The sequence below is a fragment of the Melitaea cinxia genome, chromosome 2, assembly GCF_905220565.1.
Source record: "Melitaea cinxia chromosome 2, ilMelCinx1.1, whole genome shotgun sequence".
NCBI classification, from domain to species: Eukaryota; Metazoa; Arthropoda; class Insecta; order Lepidoptera; family Nymphalidae; genus Melitaea; species Melitaea cinxia.
This window is the reverse complement of record NC_059395.1, coordinates 10,825,884-10,849,003: the sequence shown is the minus strand read 5'-3', so window position 1 is coordinate 10,849,003 and position 23,120 is coordinate 10,825,884. Positions and strand designations below refer to the sequence as shown.

General features: G+C 35.6%; 1 protein-coding gene across 1 annotated transcript in view; it reads right to left on the bottom strand.

The window, feature by feature from the left end:
- The window catches only part of LOC123664720 (succinate--CoA ligase [ADP-forming] subunit beta, mitochondrial), a 38,264-nt gene that overhangs the window by 2,151 nt on the left and 12,993 nt on the right, over nt 1-23,120 (bottom strand). The window contains exons 2-9 of the mRNA XM_045599222.1: nt 20,879-21,076; nt 20,635-20,705; nt 19,248-19,410; nt 12,222-12,362; nt 11,672-11,798; nt 11,312-11,455; nt 7,114-7,241; nt 84-236 (exon numbers count right to left, since the gene is read on the bottom strand). Of these exons, the coding sequence (XP_045455178.1) occupies nt 84-236; nt 7,114-7,241; nt 11,312-11,455; nt 11,672-11,798; nt 12,222-12,362; nt 19,248-19,410; nt 20,635-20,705; nt 20,879-21,076 (1,125 nt within the window). The remainder of the gene's footprint in view (nt 1-83; nt 237-7,113; nt 7,242-11,311; nt 11,456-11,671; nt 11,799-12,221; nt 12,363-19,247; nt 19,411-20,634; nt 20,706-20,878; nt 21,077-23,120) is intronic.

Genomic DNA, 23,120 nt, shown 5'->3' with positions numbered 1-23,120 from the left:
AACACAAAGTATATAATGTAAAAGTATTATACAAGCGCTTCATTTTAATAGGAATATTGTATTCTGTAATAATAGAAAAATACCTGAAGACGAACAATAACGGGAATTTGGATATTTAGGTTTTTCGCTGCGTTAATGATTCCCTCCGCGATGACATCACAGCGCATGATGCCTCCGAATATGTTCACCAAGATAGCCGTCACCTTCGGATCCGATAGAATAATCTTGAAGGCTTCCTGCAAGTAAGAGAGACTTGCTATATATTATTTATTTTTTAAATCTGCTACTAATGAGGAAAATACATAAATCTGCTGCGACATCGTAAAATTTAAAAAGTTTATTTATTCAAAAATATTTTTCTTTTACACATATAAATTTCAAAAAAAAAAAAAACGCAAACATATAAATCAGACTTATCGTTTTAAATAGTACTATATAGTGAACATTTTATTGTATTTTTATTTGGTACTATAAAAATACAATGGATCATACTAATATATAAAACGCCACGATATCTTTTCTCTTAACCAGGTTTCTCTCTAACCAGAGTTTCATGTATAGTAGAGGTTTAGGATGACTTTGTCTCATTCACAGAGGTGAAAGCAAAAAAGCATCAAAGTTATTTGAAAAAAAATCCTTTAATTTAAATTAAATTTCTGTGTTAACATTGTCAATGTGCGTTTCTAGCGTTACTTTTTTTCAATTATGGTTGGATCCATAAAAGCTGCATATTAATATTCAGCGGTTAACAAATAAGTTTGTATGCACATTTGGATATTTGAATCGAAGAGTTTTCGTAATTCAAGAATTAGCTATTAATAGCCAATGTTAACTATACGTTCACCTTTCGCTTATAGAGGTTACAGGCAAGTGGCAATCTAACTTACAGAGGTCAACGAGTGAAAAAATTATTGTCAATGAGATACTTCTACCTCAAAACAGTTTTTTTGTTTGTGACTTCGAAAATATTCTCACTAACGGAGTATTCTTGTATATCGAATTCTCACTTAAGTTTGACTACTCTATATTTTAGAATAGTAGTAAAGATGAGGGAAGTATAATGTAGAAATAATATTATAATAATTATGTAAAAAAGTGCTGTGTGGTTACGGCACTAAAGAATTTAGCCACCCCCTCTCTTCCCGTGGGTGTCGTAAGAGGCGACTAAGGGATAACAAGGTTCCACAACCACCTTGGAACTTAAGAAGCCGACCGATGGCGGGATAACCATCCAACTGCTGGCTTTGAAATACACAGGCCGAAGACGGGCAGCAGCGTTTTCGGTGCGACAAAGCCAGTACTGCGGTCACCAACCCGCCTGCCCAGCGTGGTGACTATGGGCAAAAAACATGAGTTCACGTTATTTTTGGCGTAAACTTGTGGAGGCCTATGTCCAGCAGTGGACTGTATAGGCTGTAATGATTGATATGTAAAAAAGTAATTTGTAAGCGAAATAATTATTTTTGTATGTAGCATAGGTTCAAAATACTTTTAATTAAAATATATAATTTATACATTTAATAAATATAATTTATGTATGTATACATGATGTTATTTTTAAAAATGGTCATCTACAACTAAAGTTTTTGAAGTTGAGAAACAACTTATTTGCTTTGAAATCAATCCTAATATGATGCAAATAATAACACCATTTTAAGTTTGTTCCTTTTTAACCAAGATTGGTGGATCTTGGTTGTTTATTTAAATAAAATAGGCGTTTATAAATGAATTTTACAAATATTATCATAGGCGAAGTTGTGGATAAACATGAGTTGACTGTTTTTAAAAATTCTCTCTGAAATATATGAGTTGAGGTGATTTGCTTAGAGAGTACACTACACAACATCTAAACAGTTGAAAATATATGTCATTAGTCATTTACTGCTTTCAGTGATGCATTGTTTTCTAATTACGTTACGATGAAAGGGTTAAAAGGAGTTCTACTTCAACGAAAAACTACAACGAGAAGCTATTGAAATAATTCTAGCATTCGATTAGTGTATTATTTTTTATAGTTTGTGAAATTGTGTGTAACAAACTAAATGTAACTCATGTAATCAATCATTTTATTTCAAGTCATCAATTTATCGGAACCAATAACTTTTTTCCCGTTTCCATTCGTTTTGATATACGACAAACAAGGTCGACATATATATCGATATAAAGATCTCTTGTCAGATTAGTTATATTTCGAGTGTCACGATTTCGTAGCATAAGTCTATAACGTCATCTGAAATCTTGTTTTAAAATAATCGATCAGATTTAACAAAAAAAAAATTGAAATTGTGTGACACATGATAAAATCACGACAGCCGTATCGCATAGTGATAAAGAACATTGTAATAAATAACTATGATAAGTAGGAGACTTCAAAAACTAGAAATATTGCCTAAATTTTTGTACATTTTCTCACTCATTAAATATATATATATATATATATATATATATATATATATATATATATATATATATATTTACAAAAAAACGAGAACATAGGGGCATAGCTGAAGGCTTCTTTTTTTTTGAAAAAAAAAATAGAAAAAAATTGCCATGTTTTGAGGAGAAAATAGTCGACTACGAAACACTGTTTGGTCAAAAATTATCTACCTAAAACGGTCTGAGCTGCAGTTGTCCCTTTCTTGCTTTTTTTGGGATAGGTCCGGGGAAGGGAAGGGTCAAAGCAATACGTATATATGCCAGCGAAGTGATGTCTCATAGTCGATAATTATATCGATTCACTAGTGAAGTAAGTTTTAGTCGATATGTTCTAAAATTCGTATTAACAAAATTAAATAATTTCTCTTTTCATAACTACAATAAAACCGTATTTGGATACGGTTTTCATTGTAACACTGTGCAAACCTGGGCTAACGAAGGGTTTAGCTAACAATAACATATGATAACAACAATGATAATTATGGTAAATAATTATGTTGTATGTTTTTGGTATCAAATTAAAGGGCTCAATACAAGGATTTCAGAAGGATGACTATTATTACCGTAATACTAATAAAAAATACAATAAGAAAAATTAAAAAATTAGGACTCTGCTCTTTCCTATACCTATGCCAAACAAGCTGCGAGCCGCGCTTCTTCCTCGCCTCCTAGGCAAAAATCAACTTCGGCGTTTACTCCTTCCAATATATTTTTTTTTTTATCAATTTCGGAATACTTTGTAAAAAGTTATGCATGGTCAAACATAAAAAAATATAGATACGTGGCGACTTTAGAACCCTCCTCTGTTTTTTTTTCATCGGTAAAAAATTGCTTAGTTGTTATTATTACACTTGACATTATTATTAAACTTGATCGAATCTATGTACCTACGCGATTCGTATTTGGACTTCGCAAATAGAATCATATTTCTAAATTGCGTAAAAAACTCAAGTGGCACTAGTGACGTAGCATACCTTGGATAGCCACCTTGGACACCCAATTCGCTTTCGCAGGAATACGCATATTCTCAACTTACTTTACTCTATTCTTTTTAACCCTGTTAAATCTGCTTATCTAAAGCAACGATTTAAATTTCTTAGTGATTCCCATGAACGCAGTCTTCGTTCTGAGGAAAGCTTACTTTCTTGAATTTCCCTCTCACTCCTCTTCCTTTTATACTAGATCTTTCACTGTTTAAGCTTCTCGACTTAGGAATTCTATATTAATTGTAATATCGCTTTCTATTTTTAACCGACTTCCGAAAAAGGAGGAGACTCAATTCAACTGTATTTTTTTATGTATGTTACTTCATAACTTTTGACTGAGTGGACCGATTTCAACATTTTTTTTTAATCGAAAGGTGGTGCGTGTCATTTGGTCCCATTTAAATTTATTTGAGATCTAACTACTACTTTTCAAGTTAAATCTAATAATGCGTTGTTATTTGACTATTTTTTCGTCGACCTACGTTGTATTATACCGCATAACTTTTTACTGTGTATACCGATTTCGATGATTTTTAATTCAATCAAAAACCGATGTTTATCATGTGGTCATTACATTTAAATTTCATCGAAATCTGATAACAACTTTTTTAATAATCTTTGATAACGCGTATTTACTTGATTATTTTTTCGTCTGCCTACGTTGTATTACTATTTAAATTTTATCGAAATCTGATAACAACTTTTTTAATAATCTTTGATTACGCGTATTTACTTGACTATTTTTTCGTGTGCCTACGTTGTATTACTATTTAAATTTTATCGAAATCTGATAACAACTTTTTTAATAATTTTTGATTACGCGTATTTACTTGACTATTCTTTCGTCTGCCTACGTTGTATTACTATTTAAATTTTATCGAAATCTGATAACAACTTTTTTAATAATCTTTGATAACGCGTATTTACTTGACTATTTTTTCGTCTGCCTACGTTGTATTTCTTGTAGATAGGTAGGTAATTGAAGTCGATTTTTTTCGTTTGCGAGCAAAAACAATTATAAAAAAGGTTGTCAGAAAGCATTTCATTTATGTATGTATGTATGTACTTATTTGTATGTGTTCAAGTAAATATATTCACACGCTTATTTCACAACTTGTACACCTACACCGACACAATACCATCTCCTCTGCCTCTAGATTGCCAAGTAGAGATCGCTATTCAGCGATAAGGCCGTCTTTGTACCTGATGATACTTTGTTAAAATGCTTTGATAATGTTTTAAATTAATTTGATTTATTTAGCTGTCTTTGTGTAATTATTAAATTTTTGTCTTGTTCCAGCCTTTTCAGTTGACTTTCTAATAGTTATTTTTCTTAAGATGCGAATACTAAAAAATATCGTCAACAATTAATAGCTGAATAGCTGGTGCACGCACACTAACACCACGACAGTCACACATAGATAAAACAGAGCGGAGAGCGCGCGGGGCGCGGTAGCGGCATGCAGCGAGACTTTATTCAAATACCTATTTTTTCAAGTCTCTTCGGTACCCTTTCCTCTAAAGCAACGTCGGGCGCGGCCAGTACTTGGATGCGTGAACGCTTGGGAACATCGTGTGACGTTGGCTTTTTGTTCTTTTTTTTCAATTCGTTTTTTTTTTTTGTTTAAATTAGTTTGCCAAAGAAGTTTCAATTCTGACATGTGTACTTTGTACGCACGCAATTTTTTCTTTTTTTTTATCTTCCTACCAACTCAGAAACCTTTGTGGGCTCATGCACAACACTTTGCTGAAGATCATGACGCAATCAAATGCATAGTTTACGATTCTATAAAGGACATACAGACAAACATTCAATTTTATACATATAGATTTCATTTTCATTAATTTCATTGTAATTATATTGTATCAATTTTCATTTTAATTTAGGGGGCGTCCATAAATTACGTAAGGTGTTTTTTAAATTTTCTGTCCCTCCCTCCCCCCTGGTGAGATGTCGTGAGATTTTTTTCAACCCACTCCCCCATCCCCCAATCTCACGTGAGATTTTTCAAAATGTGGGTTTCTTGCGTAAACGCGATGAATTGTTATTGTAAAAAGAAAAAAAAATTGCTTTGTGCTTTTATTTACGACTAGTTAAGACTAAAATCAGACAGTCAGTAGATGTATAACGTCGAAGTATGAATGAAATTATTTTCTTTCGAACGAATTAGTAAATGATCTTAATCGTATTACGTATATATTTTTTTTTTGTTTCAATCAGAAAAACAATTGTGTGATATTTGCCGAGGTCCCCCCTCTCTCCAACGTAAGATTAGATGAGATTTGACTCGGACCCCCCCCCCCCGCCCCCCTTAAACATCTCACGTGTTTTATGAACGCCCCCTTATCGCATTGATTTTAATGTCGTTGAATTTATTTATAATTTATAAATTTATAAATTATTGTGTTATTTCTAATCTTTTTTTAATTTTATTGTAATTAAAATTAGATTTTTTTATTCTTAACGTTATTGTAATAATTTTATTTTCATTAATTTAATTAGTATTGTATTATGTAATTTTAATATTGGATTTTTTGTATTTGTATTTGTATCTGTCTGTTTTTGAAATGAAATACTCTCAAATAAGCTGTATGTGCCTACAATTGAAGTAACACTCAATTTGTTTGTACCCTGGTGTTAATTATTGTAAATGTATTAGTTTCTTCCTTGTTGGCGCATTATTATAAATAAATATATAAAATGAAAATAAAAAATTAAATCTGCAGCAAGCAAAATCGCTGATACTTTAAAGAGACTATTTGACATGTACATTTAGTTTTCCGCGACTTTGAATTATAATCGAAAATGTAATAAGAAAATCAGTATACATTATAATTGGCACTTATAGGCAGCCGTTGACATGCGTATTTTAAGCTGCCAATTTCCAACCATTCGTTAATTGATTGAAAGATTGTCAATAGTAGATGATTAAATGAAATCAAAAGTAAAAGAAATACAGGAAAAACGAATTCGTTACACTGAGAATTTTGTTAAGTAAGAAAACTTCTGCTTACTGTTATACTGTGCATAACGTTTTATGTACTAGTTATAGATTTACAAAATCTAAATACAGTCGACTCTCGTTAATTTGAAACTCGGAGACTCGAAAAATATTACGAATTATCGAGTGTTCGAAATATCAAATGGTTCGAAATTAGTAAGTGCTGGAAAGTAAGATGTATCGTGTTGGGGTATGTAATGTAAAGATTGTGTGGTGAAGCCATCTCACTCGCCACTTGGAAAGAGCGGATCCAGCTTTGGCACCAAGGGGGGGGGTCACATAGTCGTGGTCAAGTCACAAGAAGTTATAATTTAATTTTGAATATTATGTTTAACAATTTGAATTAGTTGTCCACCTAGGTCCTGGACCCAGCCCAGGAGGAGGTCATGACCCCCATCCCCTGGATCCGCCCTTGCCACCTGGGTAATAGAGTGGTCACAGTGCCCGTGGGTGCTCTTTAGGTGAAGGCGGCCCGCCTAGGCAGGCCAACCGTCGCGGTGGCATGGTAGGATGCGAAAGCGATCCCGTGGTGCCCTGCTAAGACGATGAGGGTACCGCTGGGTTTTAGTAGGTATTCTGGTTCGTTCTGTCCATGCCGGGAGCCAAACACTCTTTTGCGTCGTCAGTGGGGTGCGGTAAAAGCATTTTCCAGCGATAAAAAAAGTATATTGTGTGGTGAAGGCGCTTACCGCGACAGCCTGCGCGGTGGCGCCGCCGCCCACGTCTAGGAAGTTGGCGGGGTCGCCGCCGTACAGCTTGATGATGTCCATGGTGGCCATGGCCAGTCCCGCGCCGTTCACCATGCACCCGATGTTACCTGCATATGAGTAAAGAGTAATATATCGTTTACTTCAGTGCGGTTTCACTCGCGTGAATGTCTCTATAATCTCTATTAATTAGTTTTTTTTGCACATACAAGTTCTAATTCGAATTCAATGTCATGTATTTTCGCCATTCCACTGGGAGCCGTTCAATATGAAGCGTTTTTTGTTTTTTTATTCATATTCATTATTTTATCACATTGTAAGAGGCCTGGCATAAACGGTCACGGTTCAACTGCTTGTCTGATCGCCAAGAAATTTAGCAAGCACATAGTGTGGGAAGACTAAAAGTCATAGCCTACCTTTCCTGCCTAGCTTTGCATGCATTTCCTGGAGAAATCCATAATTCCTTAGGATTTCGAAAAAGGTCTGAGTACCTCTGCTGCCACTCTCAATGCAAGCGAAGAGATTTAAAATTAAGGATAAAATTCATTAACGACCTTAAAAAAATTATTTAACGTTTTGTATGTAATTTCTCATGTAAGAGAATTGTATTCTTTTAAGAAAAAAAATGATCTTTAAGCTTAGTAATAGTCTGGCCATAAATACTGTTACAATTAAAAACAAACAAAATATTACATTTGAATTTGGAATCTATCATTTTTATTTGTTCATTGTGTTTTCTCATTTTCGCACCAATACATTGTAAAAAAATTGTGATCTTAAAATGGAGTGGGGTGATAAAGAGAATCAAATCGCTGTGATTGCATTACACAAAGTAGGTATGGAGCCAAATACAATTTTTAAAACTCTCCATACGCGTCAAATGTTGTGTACTGGGCTATTGATAGGTACAATATGAGACCTCCTCTGTTTGTGACAGAAAAAGATTTGATCGTCTACGTAGTGTTCGTACGAAAGAGGCGATCAAAGCAGTAAGGGATAGGATTACAGGAAATCTTGTCCAAAAGCAAAATATTTTATCTTGGGAGATGAAGATAGCACCTAGAACCATATCGCGTATTTTAAAAGATGACTTAGGACTTGCAGCCTATTAGGGACGGACTGCCTATTAGAGACGGACTGGTCATTTCTTAACTGATAATTTAAAAAAGAATAGGGTGGTAAAATCAAACCAACTACTTAAGAGGTCACAGAAATTTTTTGTTTACGGATGAGGATTTTTTTACAATTGAGCATGACTTTAACAAACAAAATGACCGTATTTATGTTCAAAACTCTAGTAAAGCTTTCCAATTAGTCAACAGAGTAGAACGTGGGCATTATCTGACTTCAGTGATGGTTTGGTGGGGTTTTAGCTATGAAGGAGTGACTGAGCCATATTTTCGTGAAAAAGGCATCAAAACATCGCCAAGCCCTTTAACAACACCATATTCAATAACTAAGAATTGTCCTTTCAGCAAATCTTAGCGCCGGGTCATAAAGCTCGATCTACCCAATCTTGGTTAGAAACCAGCGCTCCAGACTTCATCAGAGCTGAAGACTGGCCGTCATCTAGTCCCGATCTTAATCCGCTGGATTATCATTTATGGCCAGATTAGAGAGTATGGCTTGCTCGAAATGTCATGATAATTTAGAGTCCCTAAAACAATAATTTCGACGCCGCGCAGGCGCAGCGGTCACAGCTATGGATTGTACCTGTTGCGCTGGCGGTTGCGAGTTCGATCCCCGCGCTGATAGCGATCGTTACTCATAGTAGGGAATATATCCGCCAACCCGCATTGGAGCAGCGTGGTAGATTAAGCTCTGATCCTTCTCCTACATGGGGAAAGAGGCCTATGCCCAGTAGTGAGATATTACAGGCTGAAGCGAAAACAATCATTTTACAAAATTCAAAACAACATTTTCCCATAGAAAGAGTGCGTGGTTCTATTGATAACTGGCCTCAACGTTTTAAGAACTGTATTCCAGCCAATGGACCACTGACCACTGATAAGACCACTTCGAATAAACTTTTCATATTTTTAATGGTTTTATATTTATGTATTAAACAAACATACTGTAATAGTAATAAATGTTACGTACAATAAAAAAATTGCGCGCGTACAAAGTACACACGTCAGAAGTGAAATTTCTTTGGCAAAGTAATTTTTAAATCTCGTTTATATTTATACAAATCTAAAGCTTTAGATTTTCGTTCCAGCGTCATCGACAAAAAATGTGGCGTTTCATCAAAACATAACCGTTTCATCCGTAAAAATTTTACCCTAAAGAAGTTTCACTTCCAATTTTTTTTTGTTTTTGTAATAATATTTAGCATAGGACTATGTATGTTAAATAAGTTTTCCACCGTTCCTGGATTACGGGCAAATAGAGAAGAGTGTAGTTAAGGAAAGAATGTTTTTTAGGACGCTTTATGTAGTTTGTTCGAGAGCGAGCTTTGCTAAGCTGGCAAGTGGTTTTAGCGCACGAAAGTCAAACCTTAAATGTAAGTGTTCAAAGAGGCCCTATTAAACGGAACGTAATATTTTAAATTAGTTACTTTATTTTAGAAACTCTTTGTAAACATAAATAATTTCTACACGGGCAAAGCCGTGGGCAACCGCTAGTGCTTTACGTAAATAATTTTAATTTAATGTATTTTTTACCAGATGTTTTTAATAATCACAATCATAATTCATTTATTCTGACTACAAATATTTGATACAGCCGAAATGACGGGTGGTACAAGAAATATAAAATTTGGAGATTTGTTACTTTTGATGATGTAGACTCATTAAAAAAACCTGTTTGAAATTTCGATACCTCATGCTTACAAGCAGAAACCCGTTAGCATTAGATGTGGTAGGATTAGGAATCTATTACCGTATTGCAATTTTTTGTATGTAGCTTATTGGTATGTAGAATATGTGATTTAACTAAATGTGGGCTCTGGGTTGTACATACAATATCACAGTAAACATATAGCCACCCCCTCTCTTCCCGTGGGTCTCGTAAGAGGCGACTAAGGGAAAACACAGTTCCACTACCCGGTCCCTGCGGTCATCACCCCGCCTGCCCAGCGTGGTGACTATGGGCAAAACACATGAATTCGCGACATTTCTGGCGCGAACTTGTGGAGGTCTATGTCCAGCAGTGGACTGCAATAGGCTGAAGTGATATGATGATGGTGAATAACTTTGTAATTTGAATAATATAAATTTTTAATGTTAAGTGGGCAAACGAACCGAAGGGTCTATCTGATGTTAAATGGCTACCGTCGCCCATAAAGAGAAGAAAAGATATCTATACACTCAATACTTGAAAACCCCCAATTGTAGCTTTCAGGGAAGCCTCAGGAGGAAGGTCATTCTATAGTTTGTACGTACGCGGATAATTGGAACTGTGTTTAAAATTGAGACTTCCTTGAAACAGGACTCTTAATAGAGAGAAAAGTATCTTCGTCCAGTTTAATCTCTCGAAAACAAATTTGCGCGTTTACGATTTAGCCTGTAACATACCACTGCTGGATATATCTCTCTTTCTTCATGTAGGAGAAAGATAAAAGCTTAATCCACCACATTATTATTCCATTGGAGGTTGGCGGATTTATTCCCTACTATGAGTAACGATCGCTATCATCAATATTTATGATAACAACCAGGACCGAAATCTTAACGTACTATACAAGGCACGGAATATTTCGTTAATCGTCCCTTAATTATAGCGCCCAGTTTCCACAATGAGTACTGGGACCCTTCGGATTGACATAAGCTATGCGGTATAGCAAAATTCTAGGGTAATATAGAAAACGAAGCTAAAATAGCTGGTAAAAAACTCTGTGTTTTAAATAGCGGAGCGGTTTTTGCTTTATAAAGCTCAAGTCAGTCCCCATGTAGATCAGCTAATGGGCAGGTGCCCCCTTTTATCCCATTGACTGCATTCAACGACTTTGTTATCATTTTCAATTATGTAATGCAAAACGGGACGTTGACTTTCTTTGCATTATCACCATTAGTACAGTGGGGAGTTTTCAAACTGTTTAACTTGGCGCCATCGTTAAGCTTTTACCGTCGCAAACTTCGAAGCAGGAAGATTAAGAGTTGTTGCCTACCTAGTTTATGAATTTCATGCTTTTTTGCTTTGAGTTTGGCATTGCTGTTTAGGAGAATAAATTATTATTTACCATCGAGAGCAATGTAGTTGAGTTCAAACTTGGCAGCTTCTATTTCCTTTGGGTCTTCTTGTGTAGTATCTCTCAGTTGAAACAGCTCCTTTTGTCTAAACTGTGCATTGTCGTCGAAACGGAATTTTGCGTCTAAGCAATAGACTGAAAACATATAAAACATGACATATAACATCAGAACAGAAAAATGTACCAGTAAATAGAAAATAAACACAAAACCTCTGACATCATAATATAAAACCAAAATAAGCTTATGTAATATTTACTCATAGTTATTCTTTCAAGTTATCATTTACAATATATATCTTAAATTTTAATAACTGATTTCATTGAATAAAATAAAAAGATGAATAAGCTTACATTGCCCGGTAACTGCGTCTTCTGCGTAAGGATTAATTTCGATAAGCAAAGCGTCTTTCTTTAAGAATAAATCATACATTTTCTTAATCATATCGGTGGCTTCACTGGCGTGATCTTGCAGACCAATCTGTATAGAAATAATTATTTCTAATCTGTATTTTTTCTGTCGGATGTCTGTACATAAGAGGTATTTAGAAAAAACAATTATTTACTGTCTTCAAAAAAAGGAGAAAGTTCTCACTTCGGCAAAGAATGAGTGTTACAAAATGGTGCTAATTATAATATCACAATTTAGCTGAAAAAAGAAATTACTTTTGTCATTTTTTTTTTTTTAATATTCACCTCACAAAAAATACGTATTAAAATCGAGATCTGACTGGAGACCAAACTTAAATTTTTTTTATAAATGGAAAGTATAGTGTTGTTGTATGTTTATAAAATGAACGCTAATCGTCCAGATATTCATTTAAATTTTTTATATTACTCATTTTTACCAGTAGTTTAACAATCGGTTACCGCATTACGTTTTAAATAACTGTTTCTAATTTACCTTTTCAATAACACGCGCTATTTGATCCTCGGTGATGCCGCTGACGATGTCGATCGGTTCATACGTGATGGCGTCCGGGTTCTCCGCTGCAACATCTTCAATGTTTACACCACCTTGTGACGATGCTATGATGACGGGGCCCTGGAGACATGTTCAATAAATAATTTATTTGAATTTACTTATACATAGTAAATATGTTAAGTTTGCGTAAAATCAAATACCTCATCTTTGTTGATTACAATTTATTTTTTATTTTATTCATTAAAATTCCTTAATAGATTGAGACTATGCAAAATCGTTTAATACGATAAATACTATTTCGTATATATAAAACCAATGAAAATAAAATGAAGTTTATTTATTTATTTATTATATTAACAACATCAACGGACTCTTAGTTGCCATTTCATCATCATCTTCATTTCAACCTATCACAGTCCACTGCTTGACATAGGCCTCCACAGGTTCACGCCAAAAATGGTGTACCCATAGTCACCCCGCTGGGCAGGCGGGTTGGTGAGTTGCCATTTGTACTACATAAAATATTAGTTTTATTATCAGCGTGTGTTTCTTTATATTTTTACTTTAGACCAGCAGTTCTATAACTGGTACGCGGAGGGACAAGAGTAGTGAGAGCATGCCGTGAGTATTTATTTGGAACTCTGAAGGTTATTTTACAAAGCAACATTCTCATGTTGCTTTGTAAAGTCCAAAAAATCATATCTGAGAAAAGACTTTCTATACATGATTTGGTCAGGTCGATCAAATCTCTTTTTGAATTAAGAGTTACCATGTTAAAGAACGGAACCTTTCTTTCTAAAAAACAAGACTTTTGCTCATTTTCACTGAGTATGATAGATGCAACATGAGTTTCTTTTGGATACGTTGTAGTTCTTAGGTTGTGGGCGGCGGAAGAACGATGCAATACTCCAGGTGACTACGAACAATGGCGTTGTAAGGAATAATTCTTGTTCTAGGTTGTTAAAGGATTGACTACGACGCGTAAGAAAACGTGACATTTTCGAAGCCTTATCTATTAAAGTGATCAAGATGTCAATTTTCGGTCTAATATGACAACAAAATCTTCTATGGTCTAAGATCCGAACCTAAATCGATTTTCACCGAGCTGATAATAGAATGAAACATACTTTATAATAAATTTAGTATATAAGATAATATATTAAAAATGGTTTGCCTAAAAAGCCCCTGAACAGACTATTTTTAAATCTTTTTTAAGAAATTATTTTAAACTGAAAATTGCAATACCAAGATAATAAGCACTTTTAAATACCGGTACGACTCTTGCTTGTTTCCAGATAGCTGGAAAAGTTTCAGAAAATCAAGAGGCGTTAAAGATTAGACATAAAGACAAGGGTTTTTATTTAAGAAAACTGGTTACATATTATCCGGTCCGAGTCCTTTTGTGACGTTCAGGTTTTTTAATTGTTTCAATATATCGCTTTGACTAATAAATCTTTGCGACGTTAGCGATATCGTCTAGGTGAGAGATTTTCCGTTAAAAATTGGTGACTGAAGGAAACTGATTTAAAAAAATACATTTCATCTCCACCCGTAGAAGTTCCCGTAGAAGAACTCCATTATTCATAACGGCTGGATATGAGTTAGAGTCTGCACGCTCACTGCTTAGGAATATCCAAAAGGCTTTAGAACTTTTCAAAATTGTGCCTCGAGTTCGTTATTATACTTTGCATAAGGCTCACGAGTAATTTTGTGACATTAATCACTTAATACTGTCAACTCCATTTCATCCATTGCATTATTATATTTTTTTAACCGACTTCCAAAAAAGGAGGAGGTTCTCAATTCGACTGTGTTACATCAGAAATTTTGACCGTGTGGACCGATTACAACATTTTTTTTTAATCGAAAGGTGGTGTGTGTCTATTGGTCCTAATTTGAGATCTAACAACTACTTTTCGAGTTATATAGTTCGCGTCATGTAAAAAGAACGCTGAAAGAAACTGGAGGGGGTGCGTTTGCGCATGGGTATACTCGCGCACAAGTACTACTGTTTTATTTTTTAATTAGGCTTTCACTCGCGGCTTCGTATAATGGTTATTGGCAGGTACATTAAAAAATACTAGAAATACAAGTGCGAATAATTCGGACTAAATAAGTATAATAATTATCACTTTACAAAATCACAATTTTTTTTTTAAACAAAAGCAATAACAAATTTTTTAGTTATTGAAATGTCGTATTCAAAAATAATAATTATCTGTACTCCCGATATTCGTATCTTAATAGTTTTTATGTGTTTAAAATGATAAATTGATAATTGTTTTTTAGTGAAATAAATAGTAAATGGAGAATTTTGTAATTTAAAACTTTTGTGCGCGATAATATTTTGAGTCGACGTCGAACTGTCAACCGCTGTCAACCAATAGCACACCGGCGAGCATGCGACACCTGATAAACACTCCCGTCCCCCTACCCGTACCACCAAATAGACCGATAAATCGCTTCTGCGCAGCTTCAAGGCCAGCGTTCTTTTTACATGACGCGAACTATATCTAATAATGCGTTTTTAATTGACGCTTTTTTCGTCGACCTACGTTGTATTATACCGCATAACTTTCTATGTGTGGATGTATCGATTTTAATAATTCTTTTTTTGTTGGAAAGGAGATATTAGTTAGTTAGTAGTTTAGTACCACCTAGTTTAGTACCATGATAAGGAAACCAGGATCTGATGATGGGATCCCAGAGAAATCGAGGGAAACTCTTGAAAATCCGCAATAACTTTACTGGGTATACCGATTTTAATAATTTTTATTTAATCGAAAGCTGATGTTTGTCATGTGGTCACATATAAATTTTATTGAGATCTGATTACTACTTTTTGAGTAATCTTTGATAACGCGTAGTTACTTTTTCGTCGATCTACGTTGTATTACTCGTCGATGTAATTGAAGTCGGTTTTTTTTTTTCGTTTGCGAGCAAACACAATTATTAAATGTTGTAGAAACTTATGTTTCTCGTTAATTCTCTTTTGTCGTGATTTATCCATGGATAAAGAGTACCGATTATTTTCGACTTTCATGGGACATAGTCTTAAATTGCGGTCCTATAATACCTCTTAGAACATCCTGATTATTTCGTCTACAACATCCAACTTTAATCATTCTTCTCAACCAATTTCACCTATATTTTGATGATTTCTATTAGAATCATAGTCGGAATCATCTTATAAAAATTATATCGCTCGTATGTGGTATTAGTTGTCAGTATGTCTGGTTTAGTTTTTGGTACATTAATTTCAAGGGAAGGGTGCAATTGGTCAACGTTACTAATGGGATTATAGAAACTTATATAACATAGAGTACACAAATATGTCCACAAGCACCAGATCAAGTATTCTCTGTGTGTTATTAAGAATAGAGTTCCATTGAGTGATTTATTGTCACAAACTATAACCAAATTTGCACTGTTGCAGAGTTGTTACAGACAAGCAAAGAAGTAGCCAATATGCATTCCAGGCAACTGAACCTAAATTAAAATCTCCTACAACACATGTAAACTTGCCATGTTGCTCAAAAACCCTATTACAATTACCCAAAAAACACTAATAACCTTTTGTTTACCGGTGATGGCAAATTCACTATAGTGTTGTGTGTCATGTTAAAGTTTTTATATGGCAATATATTATTTAATGTATTACATAGTCATTTAAAAAATTGTAATTGTAGCTGTCATTTTTTGTGTCATGTTGTTTTGCGATTAAAGGTTTACATTTTTAGCAAGCTGTTCAGGCGTGAAATATCGCTTGACCCTGTTTAAGATGCCAAGCTATCTTGCCGCAGTTTGCGCTTTGGCCTCAATGTAATTGCCAAAGTTGAAATTAGAATTAAACTCCATGCCAAGTAGGTCGAGGGTATCGGACGAAGGGACAGGTGTACCAAGGAAAGTAGAAGTCAAGTTGAAAGGACTCCGTCTGGTGGAGAACAAACAAGCCTGCGTTTTGGCGGCGTCGAACGTGACCAGGTTGCGATCGCCCCATTAGGATACGTGCCCTAGTATTGAGTTCGTTCGCTCTACCATTATTTTACCCCCCTCCCTTACTCCCTGTTGTCCTTTGCGCTGGACAGATATCTCTCAACAACCGTACTATCATCTGCGTATCCAACAATGCCTGGTTGTAGTGTGTCGTTAATATGGAGTAGGAAAAGAGTTGCAGAGAGAACGGAACCTTGAGGGACACCGGCGTTTATATCCATCAGGTCAGAGGAGCAGCCGACCACTCTGATCGATCGTTTACTCAAAAAGTCTGAGATCCAACTACAAAACCAGCAGGGAGCTTGCTAAGGCACTTGCGTGGCAAACCCTGTCAAAGGCCTTTGAGATATCGAGTGATACAGCGCCTCACCACGTTTCTCAATGGCTTCGACCCAGCAGTGTGTGACATATACCAGTAGATCTCCAGTAGACCGCCCCCGACGAAAGTCGTATTGGTGGTCACTGCCTAAAGCAAAGGATTAAATCCCACTCATTTTAAGAAAGTGTATTTTAACGGATTTCTTAAAAATAGGAAGGGATTGAGAACGTCTAATCCACAAGGGCAAAGAATTCAAAGTCGAGCAGCTTGTACGGTGAAGGATTTGGTGTAGAAAGTAGAGGAATGAGAAGGAAATTCAAGAAGTAGATTGTTGTTCGACCGTAAACTACGTTCATGTAAATCATTTAGATATTTAAACCGCTCTTTCAGGTAAGATGGAGTTGCCGGATTAAACATAATGCAGTATAATAGCCTGAGAATGTGAGTATTCCTGCGAAGGCGAATTGGGAGCCACTTGAGTTTTTTGCGAAAATCGGAAATGTGATCATATTTGCGGAGACCAAATATGAATCGGATACATAAATTTTGAATGCGCTCAAGCTTATTCAATTGCTCCTCGGTTATGTCAAGATAGCAAGTGTCAGCATAGTCATAGATAGGTTAGAGAAGACTATGTACGAGCGCAATTTTGGTGGACGTAGGAAGGAAATTTTGCAGCATGCGAAGGGATCCCACAGCAGAAAAAACTTTTCGACTTATCTCACAAATCTGTGGACACCAAGAGAGGTTTTGATCAAATATGATTCCCAAATTTGTTACTTTTTCGCTATATGGAATTTCAACACCGTTAAAAATTACAGGGGATAATTGTCTTATTTAAGCGAGGAATAAGTGTAGAGCTTCCAATAATGATAGCTTGTGTTTTTCTTGGAATCATTGTTAAGCCAAAAGATTGACTCCTTCTTGATTGACTTTTTTTTTGGTATCGCAGGGGAACCCATTTACGGGTGATATCCAGGACGCCCGGGTAGGCAGTCCTAGACCGTATGTCGGCTTCAGCACTTGGGGGTGCTAATACCGACCAAACCCCCGCGGGAGCCTTCAGCCGCTTTAATTGGAGGGTCCCGGATCTGCAGGCAACAGGATCCCTCCAGCGGCCGGCTGGCCTCGGCGAAAAGGCCAGACTTCTCCTCCATGGGGACTGTCTGGCTCACCTCTGAACAATCCCGATGACGCCATGTCTAGCAGAACCGGGTTCCCATCCCGGCCCGGCCCGGCCCGACACGAGCACAGGGGCGTTACTGGAGGCGCATTAAGTAGCGCCTCCGCACCTCCGCATTAACGCTTCTTTGCCCCATCCGGCGTACCCGTAGGATCCTATCCAACGTGGGGTTCTCACCGAGAGCCCTCCTACCCGAGACGTATGAGTAGGTCTCGGCAAGGACCTTCGCCACGAACTTCCACGGGGAGTCGCCGGCTAAAGATGATTGACATTGATCAATGTAAACAAAACATAATTTATTTTATTGACGTTCAATTAAAATGTAAACACGACAGTAGCAGTCCATTACTTAAATTGCGTACTATAAATTTATAGCTTAAATATAAGATCTCAACGTATTTTAATTTTTTTTTTTTTTATGTCACTAGGTCGGCAAACAAGCGTACGGCTCACCTGATGGTAAGCGATTACCGTAGCTTATAGAAGCCTGCAACACCACAAGCATCGCAAGCGCGTTACCGACCCAATCCCCAATCCCCCCAGGAGCTCTGGTCACCTTACTCACCAACAGGAACACAATACTGCTTGAAAACAGTATTATTTTGCTGTGATCTTCTGTAAAGTCGAGGTACTACCCCAGTCGGGCTGCCGTTAATATTTTACTATTGTTAATTTTCCTTTAAAACAATTGACATAGACTTCAAAATTATGTGTAATTAACATGTCCTAACAAATTATGTAATAGACTTCAATAGTCATTATCATCCTGGTTCATACGATAATAATAAGGAAATATCGTATTATTAATAGACTTCAATAGTCATTATCATCCTGGTTCATACGATAATAATAAGGAAATATCGTATTATTAGTCATTTTGTCATATGCTAAGTGATACCCTCCCTGGCTTAGCACCAATACAAATTAAGGAATAGGTAAGCCGTGCGTAATTTGGTTATCAATTTTTATATGAACTATTTTATATTATATATAAAATGCAACTGAATTATCATTTTAAAAGATTAACTAAGATAAAAAAGAAATAATATTAATTATAACTGATAATGATATAATTAATTTTAATATTCGTTAAATGGAAAAGATAAATGAAAAAACCTTATATTTTTAACTAAGAGCTATAATTAGCATTTAAACTGTAACGGTCTAGAAGATGTCACGATAGGTCTTGATGTAGGCCTATGAAAGAGTATAATTTATTTAGTATAGTGTACTGTATGATATGATTGTGTAACCACTCTGGTGCAGTGGCGCGTGTGTCATGTATGGCCTGAACACCGGCGGTTTACTTATTCGATTCCCACTCGGGATGATATTTGTATTCGTACATATATTTATTTCCAGTTTGGATGTCTATCCTTGTGGGGCCTCAGAGAGCACGTAAAGATGTCGGTCCCATTTGTTGTAATATATCAGTGGGATAGTACAGTACTGTATTGTATCAGTGTACTTTATATGTACATTATAGCCTTATTTTCTAAATACATACGTTAAAACTGCGCTCCATCATAATTGCAACATAGAATTCTCGTCGAGGGAACTTTCTCTCAGTCACCATCACCATGTTACAGATTCTTCCAGCAGCGCCTGTCTGTTTTGTTACCAAATACTGTTTAAGCATTTTCCCCACTAACTCTCCAGCAACCTCGGGTCTAAAACACAGAATATAAATAGAAATGTATAAAATTGCAATAATATTATAATAATTATAAGTTTGTGTAATTTTAATGTGTATTTTGATAACATATTTAAAAGTTTAACTCAAAAATTTGATTTAGTGTATACATTTTTATATTTGTGAGTTATATAATTATGTAACAGTAAATTTTACTCACAATAGAAGTTACACAAAATATTTAACCAACAAGTAAATAAAAATTACAAGAAAACTCCTTTAAGGCAAAATTAAGATGGTATAGTTCGCGTCATGTAAAAAGAACCCTGGCCTTCAAGCTGCGCAAAGGCGATTTATCGGTCTCTTTGGTGGTATGAGATAGGGCGCGGGGCGTGTGTATCACGCGCTGCATGCTTGCCGGTGTGCTATTGGTTGAATAGGTCGACTCAAAATACTATCGCGCACAAAAGTTTTAAATTACGAAATAGTTTTACATAGAGAAGCGAGAAAAATAATTTATAACGTATAATTCGCGTCATGTAAAAAGAACGCTGGCTGTCAAGATGCGCAACAGAGATTTACAGTGGTGCCAACTCTTGAAAAATCTTTTCCCTACTGTCAATTTTTTTGGAACAGTCTTATTTGGTAAACAGACCCCTGTCAATCGTAATTCACGTTTTTTCCGCACTTATCGCTCACTTTCACAACACATTAGCTTACGGACATTTGTAAAACTCCATTTACTATTTATTTCACTAAAAATAAATAACAATTTATCATTTTAAACACATAACAACTATTAAAATACGAATTTCGAGAGTAAAGATAATTAATATTTTTTTTTAAATATGACATTTCAATGACAAAAAAATGTTATTGCTTGTTTAAAAAAAAATGTTATTTTGTAAAGTGATAATTATTATTTTGTGCGAATTATTCGCACAGGCATTTCTAGTATTTTTTAATGTACCTACCAATAACCATTATACGAAGCCGCCAGTGAAAGCCTAATTAAAAAATAAAACAGTAGTACTTTCGTGCACGAGTATACACATGCGCAAACACACCCCCTCCAGTTTCTTTCAGCGTTTTTTTTTACATGACGTGAGTTATAACTGAAATTAAACATTATATAACATATTTTAAGCATAACATATATGTAATATAATGATTCAAAAGTGCTTTCAAAGCCTACTAAAATAAAGAGATTTTTGTTTGAAGCATTAATGAACAATAGGTACTAAGAAACTTGAATCCTTACTTGTCAACCATTCGAACACCACCTTTCAAGCCATTTTTAAATGCACCCTTTCCTCTACCCCCAGCTAGTACCTAAAATTTAAACATACTTATATTACAGTTAAGTTCATATTTTTAGTTCTCTACTTTCTAGTTAATATATTTACTCAATAGGTACAATAGGTATATTATTTAATTATTAAAAAACTTTGCTATTGTCTAAAATCAACATAATATAATATTTTAAACTAAATTTTTAATATTACCTGTGCTTTTAATACAATGTCTTTGGTATTAAGTTCTTTAGCGAACTTAACTGCCTCGTCCTGAGTCTTGGCGATGTTAAACCTCGGAACAGGAATGCCGTGGTCCCTCAGTAATGTGTAGCTCACATATTCGTGAACATTTAGGTGCCTGACCTGCTGTTTAGTTGGCAGGTTATTTGATGCAGATGCTCCCAAAAGCTAAAATTTAAAATTAGTTTTAGTAGTCTACTGAACTGTCAATTTAAAAACAGTGAAACTATCTGTCAATTTAAATTGTTGTTACTAACTAAATAAGTCAACTTTTATATTAGGACCAGCATAAATAATTATAGTAAAATGAATATATTATATCAGTCAAGGACAGATTACAAAATAGGATAGAACCTAATAGACAGAATACAGGTAATAACCTGTATTCTGTCTATTGATTAACCCCAAATTTCAAGGTGGGGCGCGAAGCGGAAAACTAAAAAATGTCGATGTTTCCGATTTTAGTAATTTTCGAATATGTTATACTTATATATGCCCTCAATACATATGTGTAATATTATCATGGTATATTGTTTAATTAACGAGTTATTAGTCTTTAAAGTGTCGAGTACCAGCAGGAATGCCCTACTGTTAGTGCCTATACTAAGCATTTAAAAGTTATTTTGAAGTAAACAAGATAGAAAAGTGTTTACGCGATGAAATGAGCTTTGTAATGATATATTTGAAATTTTATATATTTTTTAGAAAAAGATCCATTTAAATTTTTTAATATATTTTTTTTCAAACTGACCAACTAATTTTATTTTTTTTTTTTTCTCAAAATAGTATATAGAAGATACTTGCAAAGTTCTAGAGTGGGCCAAAAAGTCGTTTAGGAGCTAGATCAGTTGTAGTCTTGAGCACAGTAGCCAGTGGTCGCCGTCCGGCCTACATCAGCCGCACAGTATCATTTCACAGAAGAATTCCAAAGTACCTTTGATTGAAATATTTGAACATATGTACATATTCTCTAATTTTAAGCAATACTCTGTGGTCTATATGTAATAATCAGTATATATTTATCACAGACACTTACTTGTAAATAAAAGAAATATTGTTATGATATTATAATAGATCCTACATATACTATACGTAATATACCTGTGAAATTGTCATTTTTGATGAAATAAGTTAACGCATTTATTTTTATTAAAAGTAATTACCCATGGAATCAATGCATTTTTGGCAACGTAGTGGTAACTTATTGATGCCTTTCTTGAAAAACTCTGCTGGACGGGATTTAACAAACTCTTCAAAGGCATTTTGTACTGCCTCTCGGCTATTGATTTTTTTCCCGCCAAAAAGTTATCCAAATTCTGGAAAAAGAGGAAGTCTGTAGGGGCGAGATCTGGTGAGTACAGTGGATGACGGAGTACTTCCAATCCCAGCTCTTGTAACTTGGAGACCGTCTGCTGTGCAGTATGAGATCGCGCGTTGTCGTGCAAAAGCAGCAGAGCCGAGCGATTGACCAAAGCTGGTTGGAAACTTGCCAGCTTCCCCATTATTATGTTTAATTATTCACAGTACACATCAATACAAATCATCATAAAACGCTCATGCCGTTTGGTAAGAAGCTGTGAATTACACCGGCGCTAGACCACCAAACAGTTACCATCACTTTCTTAGGGGGTCATTTTGGCTAAGATCTAGATTAGGTAAAACCGAATTAGAAAAACCGAATTATGGGGTTTTTGGGTGTGGAGGGTGGAGGGTGTAGGGGAATCTATACAAGGTAACACTGTCACACCTCAAAACCCCATGGTTATGGAGATATCCATGGTTAAAGTTTTGAGGTTAGAAGAAGAATTTAAAGCTATTATAATACCTTTGAGCTCGTACTGTTTGCATTGTGTGACAAATCGACACTTTTAAACAAAATAACGCGTCAGACATAATATTCTAATAAAATTAGTAACATTGCGTGCTAGAATATAGGTTTAGAAATTCGAAAAATACCCAAAACCGAATCGGAGCACCCCACTGTCCACGTGGTCTGTCCTACCCCTAGAGTGTTTTTTTTGTGCCGCGGAGGCGCGGAGGGAGGGCAGCCCTCGCCCACCGTGCGAAAGCGCGCGAACGAATGCGTAGAGGAGCGGGTGAGGCTGGTCGCCGAAGGCGACCAGCCTCCGCTGCGGAACGGAGCATGAGTGAGCGTGCTTTCGCACGCAAGGGCGGAAGGACTGCACTTCCCGCAGCGCCGGAGCCAAGCGTT